We start from the raw sequence: 13,979 nt of genomic DNA, 5'->3' as shown, positions 1-13,979 counted from the left end.
TTAAGTCCATGATGTTTATCTACTCTGTTGTCTGGTTTGTTTGTTGGACAAAATGGCCGATTCTGCATTATGATTGGTCAGATCGCCTGTCAATCAAACTCCTGGCATAGGGAAAATTCCATGAAGCATTGTGAAGAACATAATCATGTCCATCTCTGTCAGGGGGTCAAGATTTGGCTCGTGAGCATGGCCCTCTTAGCCAATACTTGTCGTAATTACACACTATGTGGACAAAGGCATCTTTATACTCTGCTAGACATTTCCTTTAAATAAAGATTCAGAACACTCTGTACATTCAGCAATATGTTCTTGTGTATTTGACGCAAGAAAGCAAGTCTTTCGGGTTTGGACTGACACAAGAGTGAGTAAATGATGACATAATTTTTCTTTTTGGGTGAACTATCCCTTTAATGAAAGAACCCGTTGTTCTCAAGCAGTAAACTCATTTAGATATACTTAAGCCATTTGTGGGAGACCACAGGAAAGAACATCTAAGCAAACACAACCCTTTTAAAGTCATTTTATTCAGGATCCATTACATACTGTTGGATTCACCAAGGGTACAAGCCAAAGGACTGAGAATGTTAAAGTTACTATGGGAATATTTTTGTCCTTACCCTTTGACACCATTTACAATTATTTATTATTATTTTTGTGAGCACTGGCCCTCGAGAAACAGTGCAGTAATACCATATCAACATACACACACTCAAACGCACCGACTCACACAAAAGCATTCTGACGTAGTTTTAAGAGTGCTCTAGTAGCAAATAAGACACATTCAAACTCACATTTTACCAAGACTAAAACAAGATCGTGAAGGGTGTTATTCCACTGCATCGATTTCACTAGACTAGATTTCAGTTTGCATGCAGTGAAACATACATAAGACAAGTGACACATGGCAATAAATTAGCATATAATTTACAAATGAAAAAAAAAAAAAAAATTAGTAACAGTGTACCAACATTAATAATACTGAATATAAAATGTAAGCAACTATTCACAAAAAATGCAAAACTCTCTTCTATAGGTACAGGTTAAACAATGTGACATTCAAAGACACAAGTTCACAGCGATCAGTACCAGTTTCATTGAGTGTCTTATTGAGAGTCCGTGTCCCAAAGCCAGTAAACTTGTACTTCAAGCCTTAGGATTTTACAGGATGCTCAGCATGTTGGGCCTACAGTTCTGCTGATCAATGTTCACTGTTGAATAATCCCAGTATAAACATTTCATAATACATAATCGATTAATATTGTGTTTGTGGCTACAAACGAGTAGCAGCAGCAAAAGTAGAATGGTTGTATGATTAAAAAACATAAAAATGTTCCATAACTCCTCAATTTCATTAATCTATTGTGTTCTGTAACAAAGGTGAGATCTAAAATTGATGCTCTATCATTTGATGTTCCCTCGGCTAAAAGAGAGCAGGGTTAAGTCACTCAGACATGGATGATGGAAAAATGCAACATGGAGTTGATGGAAAGTTTACAAACATAAATCAATGTGAAGTAAAAAGACAGAAAGACAGACAGACAAAAGCTTTGTTCCAAAACCTAGCAAGCTGCTTTTCTTTGTGTGGCTTAGTCGGCTGCTTTCCATGTCAAGAAACATAACTTATGGAAGTATGCTAACATGCGGTCCTGTTGAACATACTTAGAATGTGCACTCGATTTGTTCTAGCAGTAACAGTATAGCACCACTTGTGGCCGACGTGGTCAAACACGTTTCGAGCGCAACATGTAAAACGGAGCTTAGCTAGAATTTGCATTTGTATGGTTGTAGAGTATATTTCAGGCCTAAAGCAGCATCGTAACGGGAATAGGACCTGTTGACTGACTGACTTGCAACACTATGTAGGCAACAACCCCACATGCCACACAAATAGCATTTGTAAAGTGCACAGTAAACATGACGCACAATTGATTCCAGTAGCTAAACTAATGACACAATAATCCAACAAGCATGCCAATGCATAGCACATATTTTTCACTTTGTCTGACACTGAGCAATGCATTCTGGAATTGCCTTTACAAAAGAAATGTGATTCTGCCTTTAAATTTGTTTCAAAAAAAGGTAAAAGGAACAGCCAACTTTTTGGAGTGACCGTTGCACCAGAAACGCCTATGATGCCTTAAAAATATGGTCTAGGTAGGGAGCTCACTAGGATTTGGAACAGAGCTAAAGTATTCTTGGTTTTCTGTCAGACCGCATACCCAGAATGCATCAAGGTCTTATAGCACCATGGGGCCAGAAGAGCCGCCCACTCAAAAGATGAGCGAAAGAAGGGCAGTGGAACAAACAGACCTCCACTGAGGAAAGAAAAGCACCATTGAGTGTGGAGGGTTTAAAAGTGTGGGCTGGAAGCACTGTGATCTCAGGGAAGGAGGAAGAAGGGGGTGTTTTGGAGGTAGTCGATGGCAGACCGGATCTGCGGGGTCTGGCAGGTTACCCAGGCACTGGCCCTTCACTTAACTTTACTAATGCATCAGCATCACAGACCTGGAGATCTCCAAGCAAGTAAACCCTGTGCTGATGGATTGTCTGTGTATTCTGCTGATAATGTGGCGGAGTGTGGCTGCAGCACGCATTTTATGTGAAAATTATTGCATCTGGAACACGCCGGTCCCCGGAACAGACGCATAGATGTCAGAACCCTAGAATTTAAAGCAGAATATGGATCCATAAACCAGAATCACGTCAGAATCGCAATTAATGTCTCTCTGGTGTCCACAATAATTCTAGAGACACAATAGTAGAAACATCCCTTTGGAACTGATCTGATTTTCAGGCCTTGTTCAAGTGTCAGACAATGGTGGAATTCTTTGGCCTGTGGTCATGTGATTCAGCTCAGTAAAACAGGTGGCTAACTAAACTGAACATCTGGACTCTGAAGCTCTAATTGAGATTTCTTCTGCACAAATTCAGCACCAAAGCACCCAATCACACTACCCTGTTTGTCTTTGGCCCTTGGGTCTCTATCTTACTTTCGAAAGTTATTGTCAAAACAACTTTAGTTTGTAGAAGTTCCTCAATTGGTAGAGCCTGACTCTAGCCATGTCAAGGTCAAGGGTTGTAAACTACGAATGCAATGGAAGTTGCTCTGGAAAAAAGCATTTGCCAAGTGAATAAATATACATAGAAGTTCCAAGTTACGGATTTCAATTAAACCACATGCATATCTAGTACGATCTCCATCTGAACAACATTGACTAACCATCTAGGGGTGTCCAATCCTGCTGTCCTACACTGGCTGTGTTCCACTTCGTTTTATGCCCTTCACTTGCTAACCTCCATCAGTCTCATTGATTCAGATGTACTGTACGTCATTGATTATGTTGCACGAGTGCCCACTACTGGCAGAATCCTCGCAGTGGACTAAAATGGAACGTCCTAAACCCTTGATCAATTGGAATCTGCTATTGATTTATTTAAAATTTTTCCCCCTTACAAATTAGTTTCATGCAGCATATGTGTATAGGTATGCTTGGACTGTTTTTAATATTTAGAAAATAATTATTATATCAGAGTTGTGGGGGTAAATTAAACACGATCTGAGGTGACGTCACAATCGTGTTGCATTCTGGTACATGGAGCTAAGCGCCAAGCACCCTTAGTCAAAATCGAGGCTCTCTATAAATGTCCCTTGTCGACTTAAAATGGCAGCGGGGATTCGCCTGAGGGGAAGTGCTAAGGGAAGTTTGACTAAAAGTGTTTGACTAAAAGTGAAGTGCCAATTAAACCCATCTGAACCAGCTAATCAGGATCTTCAGGATGACTCGAAACTTCCAGACGTGTGTTGGGGCAGGTAGGCGCTAACCCTGTAGGCTATTGACCCTTACAGGAGTAGGATTGGACACTCCAGGGTTGTGTTTCCCAAAAGCATCATAAGCCTAAGTACATCATAGACCCATTGCCACCAATGGACCTACGATCAACTTAGGCTTACGATGCTTTTAGGAAACGCAGCCCTGGTCTGTACTTTTAATCAAAAACTAAAAGTCAATTGAATCTATACCAACCCTGCTCATGGAGGGCTACCATCCTGCAGAGTTTAGTTAAAATAACAGGCAGGTGTGTTGAAGCAGGTTGGAACTGAAGTCTGCAGTTCTCCAGGAGCAGGATTGGTTACCCCTGATCTATGCTTCTTTGATTTTAGGAGTGAAAAATATCATTTGGGTGGAAAATTTGGATTGTTATTTTTACCTTAAACCTAATGCATGTTGCAGTCACCAAGTTTCAGTACTATCCATGCTTGGAAATGTTCCTATCAGACTGCTGTATCGGATGCCGGATCACATGAACGACAGTGTCTGCACTCCGGTTGTTGGTTACAGTACTTTGTCACACCATCAACAGTCTCTGACACTCAAATCGGCAACTCTTATTGAAAACAAATGACTTCCAATCGATCCGATGCTGCCCGTGTGAGCAATCATTGTCGGTTTGAATGCTCCTGAATGCAGTGTTGCCAACAGAACCATGTTAGGAGTGTGTATGCAAGACCCAGGGTTATACCAATGTCCTGAATTCCCTTATGTGGGCGCTTTGAAGTATACCTCTGCCGTGCTACTTCTGTGTGTGTCCAGCACTTTGGATTATAACAACAGAAAGACATTGATAATAATAATAACCAATACCAATTATTATTATTATTATTATAAAAATAACAACAATAATGATCATTTTATACATTCCCACTTCACAGAAGTGAAAATAAAACAGGTGTCAGCGCAGTGCTGAGCAGTGGTTTGGGTTCCACAGGGCTAAAAGCAGTTGTGTGTGTGTTGATTAGCGAGAGAGGCTTCCTTCTTCTGTGCCCAGCATTGACTTTCCTCTCTGCCAGTTTTCTCTCTCTTTGCTCGTTGCAGCATCTGTCTCTGCTTCTCTCCACGGGGTCAGTGTCCTTGGCACGTCTTGCAGCACATCTGTCTGAAGTACGCACGGCTGCAGAACTTGAACTTCAGCACCAATGGGCAATATGCCACCTTATTTACGTCTTTGCACTCTAGGGGAAGAGAAAAAAAGGTGGAATGAGAAAGGATACGTGAAGGAGTGAGTAAGTGGTTGATACTGGGGAACCACAAAGGGGAAACTTGAAAGTTTGTTAAAGAGATAGTTCACCCTGAAATGAAAAGTCTGCCATCAGTCATTCACCCTCATATGACTTTTTTTTGCTCAAGTGGAACAAAAGATTAATTTGCGTTGGGACTGTCAAGCTCCGAAATCAGAATAAAGGTATAATTAAAGAAAAATGAGTCAGATGAGTTTAGAATGACATGAAGGCAAGTAAATCATGACAGACTTTTAATTTTGGTTGAACTATCCAATTATATGATAGGCAAGTCTGTGTGGAACAGTGACTCAGGACTTTGATCAGAACCCAGAGACTGCTGGATCAACAACTGGGCCCAGCTCTCTCTCTTAAATCTCTCATGAGCTCTTCATTGGAATAAACACCAGCTACTTTGAAACCAAACAAGCTTAAAGTAATTAAACTAGCCTTTTGAAACTAGTCTTTTGAGTTTCTATAGTGACTACATTGAAGAAAGTTTTACTCATATCCCTCATCTCTGTTAATTAAAGCATGTTTGGAGGACCGTCTTTTGGGTTCTTAGAATGCGAGTCATATTTCAGATGTCTGTGTGAATCTAGATGGTAGTCAGTGCAGGGGTGAGCGGCTCAAGTTTTCATATACTAGTGAAAGGGAGCGGCAATGGAAAGACTTAAAATATGTCATCTTCATTGCATGGATGATAATTAACAGCCCATATAAATCTCACTGTCCTGTCATGCTTGTAATGACACTGAATGTTGGTACAGTGTCAGGTGGATGTTTTACAACCTGGCCTGTGCTAATGTTTATTTCCTGTCTGTGCCAACCTCGTTACATGTTGTCCTAATCAGATGCAACATGACAAATTTCCATTAATAATTTTTGTAAGATTCTATCCCTATTACAGTATCTTCTTTTTGTTAATCCAGTTATTAGCCTTTCCAGTAATCCGTTTATAGCAGAGGTAGCTACAAATAGTAAATATCACAAATAAGTAGTGGTAGTGTAGTAAATTGCAGACACGCTAAGCTAGAAGGATAATTAGAATGATAAATATGCTAATCCTTACGGAAGTTAACCACGGTTTTACTACAAAAAAAAAAAAAACATGGTTAATATAGTTAGATAATGGTAACCACAAATTAGCCATGGTTTTGCTACACTAACAATAGTTTAACCATGATATTTGTAGTAAAACAAACCAATTTTGTGAGGGAATATAGATAGGCAAGCTGGAGAGCTTTTGGAGAGTACCCCAGAACATAATCAACGTAATCAGCGCACACTGTCTACTGAACATAAACAACGCTGATTACGTTGATTACGTTCTGGGGTACTCTCCAAAACGGCGGAAGACGGTAACTCGGGGAGAAGAATTGCTGATTAATTTATGTTATTATTGATTTCTTTGAGCACAAAAAGTATTCTTGTAGCTTCGTAAAATTACGCTTGAACCCCTGATTGTCACATGGACTATTTTATCATGTCCTTGCTACGTTTCTGGACCTTGATCTTGTAAGGACCCTTGTTGTCTATGGAGGGTCAGAGAGCTGTCAGATTCCAAAAATATCTTAATCTGTGTTCCGAAGATAAACGAAGGTCTTACGGGTTTGGAACGACATGAGGGTGAGTAATTAATGACAGAATTTTCATTTTTGGGTGAATTAACCCTTTAAGTTTCTGTCTACTCAAAAAAAAAATTGTAAAATGCTCATGAAGTGACTCTCAGAGCAGTTTTAGAGATTATATTCACGTGTTCATGTATTCATATATTGAGGTGGCAGAGACTAAAAACACCATGAGGGTCACACACGCTTCAGTATGTGTGTAGTAAATGAAACTGCGCGTCAGTGCCATTCATTCACACAGAGACACGCAGAACATGCAGGATTCGTATTTAAATTGTATTTTTGCATCTTAGTATTCACAGACACTAGTCCATATCGCGTTTTAATTTAAGTGTACTGACCTACTTTTGGTTCATCCAAAATTTGGCAAATTCCATGACATTCCACGTTATACAGTAAATTCCATTTTTATGACTGGATTCCAAGATTCCGTCCATGTTTTCCATATCGCAATAATCATAGGGCCCTACATTTGAGTGAATATGAAGGACAGTCTGTTAGCCAGGGTATTTCTGTGGTTAGATGTGAAATCTGAATTGAATCTAGCAGCTTGATAGTCACTCCACTAATTGTTCTAAAATCTCAAATGTGACACTATGCTGCCGGGAAAATCATCACAAATACATGCCTGTATCTGTCAAACAGTCAAAACGATATTAAATGTCGAATTTACATTTAGATGAAAAGGTGATTCTGTGGGATTTCTAAACAGGCACTGAATAGAGTACCAATTAAAAGTAATTTTTTCGGGTCCAAGGGGGATTCTGTAGGACAGGGACAAAATCTTGCATGACCCTGCAGCACTGGAAAGCTAATAGACTTCCTTTGTGTCAAAGCCAAAACTCTGAGTTCTCTTTCAAAAGAGGCCATGGCTCAGGGCCTGGACACAAGCCTCTTATGGTAATTACAGCATCTAAGCGTAAAAAGAGAGCGACCTGATTCACGGCGCGGGCAGACGGCCATCTGCATTAGTGTGGCAGTGTGCTGATGCTGCTAACTGGCCCTACCTCAATTAATATGTCTTGCTTATTAGACTCTTTAAACTGCCATGGCTGACGACAATGAAAGTAGACATTCTGTCACTGCTGCTGATTAGGATACAACTAATCCTATTAGGGTCCATTAGGAGAGATAATCTAACGCTGCTTCCCCAGTGAAGGAATCTGAATAGGGATCCATCTCGCGAGGGTCATGGAAGTTTTATTGAATCCAGGATCACCTAAATAGTGTCCTGTCTCGACTCCAAACTGAGGTAGTTAATAACAGGCAAGAACAGAACAATATAATCCTTTGTTAATTCAAAATTGAACGCAGAGGCCACAAACTTTGTAAATGTCAACACTGTGATCAAAGCCAGATGTAGCTCATAAGCCACGGGATTAGCGGAAGGGTGATTGACTTACCGTCGCCACCAGAGATGGGTGTAGCGTCACATTTGCTTTCACACTGCTGCATGGTGTTTGGCCGTAGTGACTCTGGACATTCGGTGGAGGGCTGTCCCGTATATGACAGACACTGAACCGTCCGCATCTGCTGCCCTAGTCCACACTGAGCAGAGCACTGCAAAAACACACGGCGAGCCTTTAGTACAGCCTTTAATACAGTACATACGTCATAACTGGGGATGCAGAGATATTACAACAGATACTGATATTAACATTTTCTCTTGTGAAACCTATCTGTCTATTAGAAGAATATGAATTGTTACATAGTTAAGACCATGACAATAGAAAGACTGAAATAAAACATTTTTATAATTATTTTATGAAAATAGTTAATATTTTTCAAAAATAATCAAACCACAGTTCTCATGTCACTTCCACCACAACAAACATCTTTTCCCCCAAACGTTAGTGTACTAGGTTATCTTAAAGACAACTACTAGTGTAGAGCATGTTTGAAATTAAATATGAGACAACATGTATGAATAAAAAGCAAAACCAGGTTAATATCTTTCAAGCCACTTGCCAATGAGTCAACTAAGTTAGACTTCAGTAACTGGCCCAAAATTATATATACAGTATATTCAACCCATTTGTCTACAAGCATGAAGTCTTGTCCACTTTGCAACCTATTCTAGCCAGGAACCATTGACTTAAACAGGAAGAGGTTCATCTATATGTATATATAACACAACCAACAATGGTTAATTTGATTTACATAGGCAAGCAAATCTGAAATAAAATGCAATTCTGAAACAAAGTGGAATATTATATCTTTTACTTTCTACCAAGTATTGCAAACAAAACTCTCTCTTGAACTCTCAATGCCAGAACCACAGGGAAATTTAGCAACTGGTTATTTCTTATAATCATAAAAACATGTTGCCTTCTATAAATGTACTCTAAAGATGATTGCTTCCGCATTTAGCGGCACTCAGTGGTCACTGCAACTTCCGGTGCAGTGCAGTGTATGGAAATTGAGGAAAAATATGCACAAAATTAAATCTTAAATATTGACGATCCACCTTCACACTAAACATATTTAAAGCTTTTAGAACTCATAACTAAAATGTTATGCATACTATAGTTGCTAATATATAGATATAATATTCAACATATATAATAGACGAAATAATATAATCAGTTATGATCAACAGTTATAAGAAGTATGACAGAAAGAGTTTGCTACTACCACAGTTTGCTATGGGAGAATATTATATCGGAAACACGTTCAGCCCTGAGATTGTAGTGTGCATAGAGTCCATTGTGTAGAAGCCAAGTCAATCAGACTGGTATAAGTGATTTTAGTCTGCACTTGGCATGTTTGTGTGCAGCGTGCTTCAGGCGGTCTATGGCACGCTTGTGAATTCTGGTCCAAACTCAGTGCTTCAAAACTAAGGAGTGAGAGCTACTCGCGGAATGTCATTGTAATAGTTTAATTGAATCTCTGACTACTGTCAGCTGTTCTACATTAGAGGTCTCGACGTTGCTGGAGGGGAGTAAATTGCGACTGTCTGAAGTGAAACCGAGATGTATTCCAGTAGTCTCCTACCATGATGTAGCTCAGTGATTCAATGGAAAAACCAAAGAGTTGCCTAGCAACTCAATACAATACACAAATTTCGCTCATTAGTCACTCTGCTGTAGCGCCTAGCGTGAATGCCACAGAAACACTGACGTTGCATGCCAAGACAAGGATCTGATGTGGATTTAGTCATAAACACGTGTAAGACCCACAGTGAAGGACCCCTCACGGGACTGGGAGTGCAGACGTCTCAGATGAGTTTCCAGCAGCCTTCCCATTTCATCCCCTTTAAATTAAACAGACTTTATTAGAGCGCAAGCCCCTGACAGACGGGATATGTCAGTGAGGGCCTTAAGTGGGATTTGAACCAGTGACCTTTTGGCCCACGGCTCCCTTCAACAGCCTCTCCATTATGAGAGTCCCAGTTCACTGCAGGAATCATGGGATGGCAAAACTTGCACTACAGTAGTTGTAGCTTCATTCAGGTAGAAGGATAAATCTGGACTTTTGTTAGTTTGATATATTTTCAGATCATACAGTTATTGTTTATCTTAACCACTGTTGCTTAAAAGTGGAGTAGGATTTTTTCGCGTCGGGTGGTTGCCTCCGCGAAGTGCATTAAAATCCTTGGTCACACTTTATATTAGGTGGCCTTAACTACTATGTACTTGCATCAAAAAATAAGTACAATGTACTTATTGTGTTCATATTGTATTGCAAAACACTTCTGCTGCTATTGAGGTGGGATATGGGTAAGGTTAGGGACAGGTTTGGTGGTATGGGTCGGTTTAAGGGTGGGTTAAGGTGTAAGGGATGGGCCAACAGTGTAATTATAAATGTAATTACAGAAATTAATTAAAGATGTAACTATATATAGGTATTTTTAAAAATATAAGTACAATGTAAAAACATGTATGTACACAATAAGTGCATTGTACCAAATTATTAATTTAAATGTAAGTACATAGTAGTTAAGGCCACCTAATATAAAGTGGGACCAAATCCTTTAATGCATGGCTAGCTGTTGATTATCCTGTTTATTCCATGGTCATTTGCCAATCAATAGACAAGTTAAAACTTGACTTGCTCTTTGCAGCACAATATTTGAACGAATGGGTAAAAATGACAGTTATTTTCGTCAGTTAGCGCTAGCATTCTGCCAGCTTCAATTCAGACACAGAGATGAAATAGTGCGCTAAGACCACATTTATTTGAATGAATTATAGCATGTATTTCAATTAATTATCAATCGTGAGAGAGAGAGAGAGAGAGGACAGTTGTGTGTACCTGCTTGCTGTGTCTCTCTCTACAAAAAAATTACTTCGATTTTATCACCTTGTTGCTGGGGAATATAATGTAGTGATCTAGTATCTATCTTTTATTTTATTAATAAAAATCGCGGGGAAGCGTTGGAAGTTTATAAATGTGTGTGTGCAGCACAATCTGTGATCTCTCTCTCTCCATGTGTGTGTGTGTGTGTATGTGCGAGCAAGTGATGTGTGTGGGTTAGTATGCATCAATTAAAGCAGCGCATTAACATGGAGCTGTGATTAAACTGACTTGGAACTACCTGTGCATTAAACGGTTATACTGCATACCTGCCAGCCAATCAGAATCCAGTATTCAGACAGACCATGGAATAATATATTATATTATATACCAGGGGTTTTTAAAGTGTGGGTCGAGTGGGACAAGGTGGGTCGCACAAAGTCACTTGGCTGCAGCTAAATTTGCGTTTCAATGACACACACACTCACACAGTTCAGTTTAGGGCTGCACGATATAGCCTACCAACATTTATTAGGAATTGCAATATTCTTAGTGCGCTTTTTGAATCCGCGATTTAAAACATGAGTTGTAATAACAGTGAGGGTCAGTTATTAAAAGGCTTGATCGGTCCACATGAGAAGAAACTCGCTCACTTCAATGTGCTGTATTCTGCATGAGATTGCATACACAGGAAAATTCAAATGTTACGAAATCTGTTTCATGTAGGCTATGTTCAATCATTTCTATCGTCTGTTTGAACACGCCGCTGTTTTCGTTCCTTCATATGCATTTGGCTACCTACCAGTAAGGAAACGGTCTGTAAAAAGCATTTCACATGTACAGGTTGTAACACTACAAGATTTAAACATTTCCACATATTAACATTTACGAAATTTCGTATTATTTCCTTAATCATCTCTATATAGAGAAAAAAAAATGTGCCGAAGTTCAAAAATCTTTTGAGGATATTGCTGAACATTTATTTAACCGTTACAAAAGTACATTTCTGACTGAAGTAAATTTGTCATCTTGGTTTTTAGTATTTATTTAAAATGAGACACGTGTTTATTTTTACCTATTTCACAATTATTTTATTCTCCAAACTGTTTTAGATCTGCTTCATTTCTTATGCTTTGCTAAAAAAAAAGTGTTGGGTTGTGCTCCGCTCTCCCCTACACACACACGGATCATGAATGTATTTTCCAACGCTATCTCACGACCAGTTCGTACATATTTTACGAGGTGTCTAATTCATATGACCTCACTCGAACGTGTACGAATTGCCGTGAGGTCGGGCTGCATTTTCTGAGCTGAACCCCGCGATGAGTTTAACAACACTCGCAGTGGATTACAGTTCACCAGAGTGAGCTGTTTCGAGTTTCATATTTTAACGTCTGTAAACAAAGAAATTAAAACTTCAATATTAGTGAAATTTTACAGTTGTAGCCTACTATAAAATAAAATGGTTATTTTTCTTAAATACTTCATTTCTGCCATATTAAACTTTTAATTGAGATTAAGCTTAAAGTAATGTCAATTTTTTTTTTTTTCTCCAATATTTTGGTGGGTCGTGAAATAGATTATACTTGTCTAGGTGGGTCGTGGAATGGAAAAGTTTGGGAACCCCTGTTATATACAACAGTTCTTTCTGGTCCTCGAATCTGATTGGCTGAGAGGAGTGTGATATTCTAGTGATAACAGAACTCCAACCGTTTCACTGTTTGCATCGCTCCGCTAGCTGTATTTCTCACAGTGAGTGCCATGGCGGATACCCAAATCCAGTATAATTTCATTAATAATACTGTTTTTGTGTCACGGAATGTAATTTTAAGTTTTTTTTTTTTTTGGTTGAGAATGTACTTGTTTAGATTTCAAATATGCAGTTTGTTAATAAATATAATGTCTATTGAAAATTTGCTTCAATGTTTTTGGAGATGTGAGCTAATTTGTGTGCTTGTGTGTGTTAGTGATTTTAGTAACATGTTACGCCATTAGATCTATATGAGCTCTATATCAGCATAGCTGTAATTGCCTGCGGAATCACAGTCATGCTGACATAGAGCAATATCACATGGCTACATATATATGAGCTTAAGTCCATTGGTTTTTTGAATGGGTTTTGGATTAAATGCCTGCAATAAGGTCTGTGGTGAATACAATCTCAAGATATTTTCACTTTTTATTGTGCGGCATGAAAAAACGTATCTCTAATACCCCCTTGTGATTTGTTTAAAGGTTTATTGGTTGCTGGGGACAATTACGTTTGCTGATAGTATTTAAACTTTAAAATGTAGTTGTTGAAGATCATCACAATGACTAAAATGTGTCATAAACATTTGTTTATTTTCTGCAATGAATCCAAAAGCCAACAAAAAAATCGTAGTGTTTTTTTTGTTGTTTTTTTTGTCGAGGGAACCAAAGAAAAATGCAAAAATACATTGCAGAAATCAATTCCTGAAGGATAAGGTCATATTCTGCCCTACATTTTTTCCCTTATTGAATACTACCTGTCCATTTTTTTGTTTGTGGCATTTTTTTAAAGGATTTACTATAAGCCACCACAGTTATTCTGTTCGTAACAATTTTAAAAAGAGAAACCACAGGATCTGTCTGAAAGTGATGTGTTTTGTCTTTTTTAAAACATATTCTTGGCATTGAGAGAGAACCTTGTCTACTGCAGAGATAAACTTCAAACAATCTGGACGATATTACTACCACTTACACACTCTTGGGCTATTATACTCGCTGTCACTCACGGAAACACACGTCACTGGCTTTCCAGAGACACTAGTTTATCATGCGAGTGTAAATTCTGTTGACGTCAACTAAACACATGGTCTTTTTCACTCTGTATTAAAACGGTCTTTACTCAGCCTTTGCATTTTTGGACCAGGAATTGCTGTAAAGACAAAACGGTTTTCTTTATTTGTTCTAAATCTTAATGACACCTGAAACACGTATATTCAAGCCTGAATTTGATTGCATTTTGCAGTCAATTTGAAACTGTATTCACAACCAATTTTAAATGAAGCGATATTCAATCAGAGAAAAAAGTT

The 13,979-nt window shown here is 38.7% G+C and overlaps 1 protein-coding gene across 1 annotated transcript in view; it reads right to left on the bottom strand.

Annotated features, from left to right (window-relative positions):
* Positions 1–211: 211 nt before the first annotated feature.
* adamts6 (ADAM metallopeptidase with thrombospondin type 1 motif, 6) overlaps positions 212–13,979 on the bottom strand; it is an 85,131-nt gene continuing 71,363 nt past the window's right edge. Inside the window, exons 25-26 of the mRNA XM_058788796.1 lie at positions 8,091–8,247; positions 212–5,011 (exon numbers count right to left, since the gene is read on the bottom strand). Coding sequence (XP_058644779.1) covers positions 4,902–5,011; positions 8,091–8,247 — 267 coding nt within the window. The 3' untranslated portion in view covers positions 212–4,901. The remainder of the gene's footprint in view (positions 5,012–8,090; positions 8,248–13,979) is intronic.

The sequence above is a fragment of the Onychostoma macrolepis genome, chromosome 10, assembly GCF_012432095.1.
Source record: "Onychostoma macrolepis isolate SWU-2019 chromosome 10, ASM1243209v1, whole genome shotgun sequence".
Taxonomy (NCBI): Eukaryota; Metazoa; Chordata; class Actinopteri; order Cypriniformes; family Cyprinidae; genus Onychostoma; species Onychostoma macrolepis.
The sequence above is the reverse complement of the archived record's forward strand: the minus strand, read 5'-3'. Positions and strand labels throughout refer to the sequence as shown.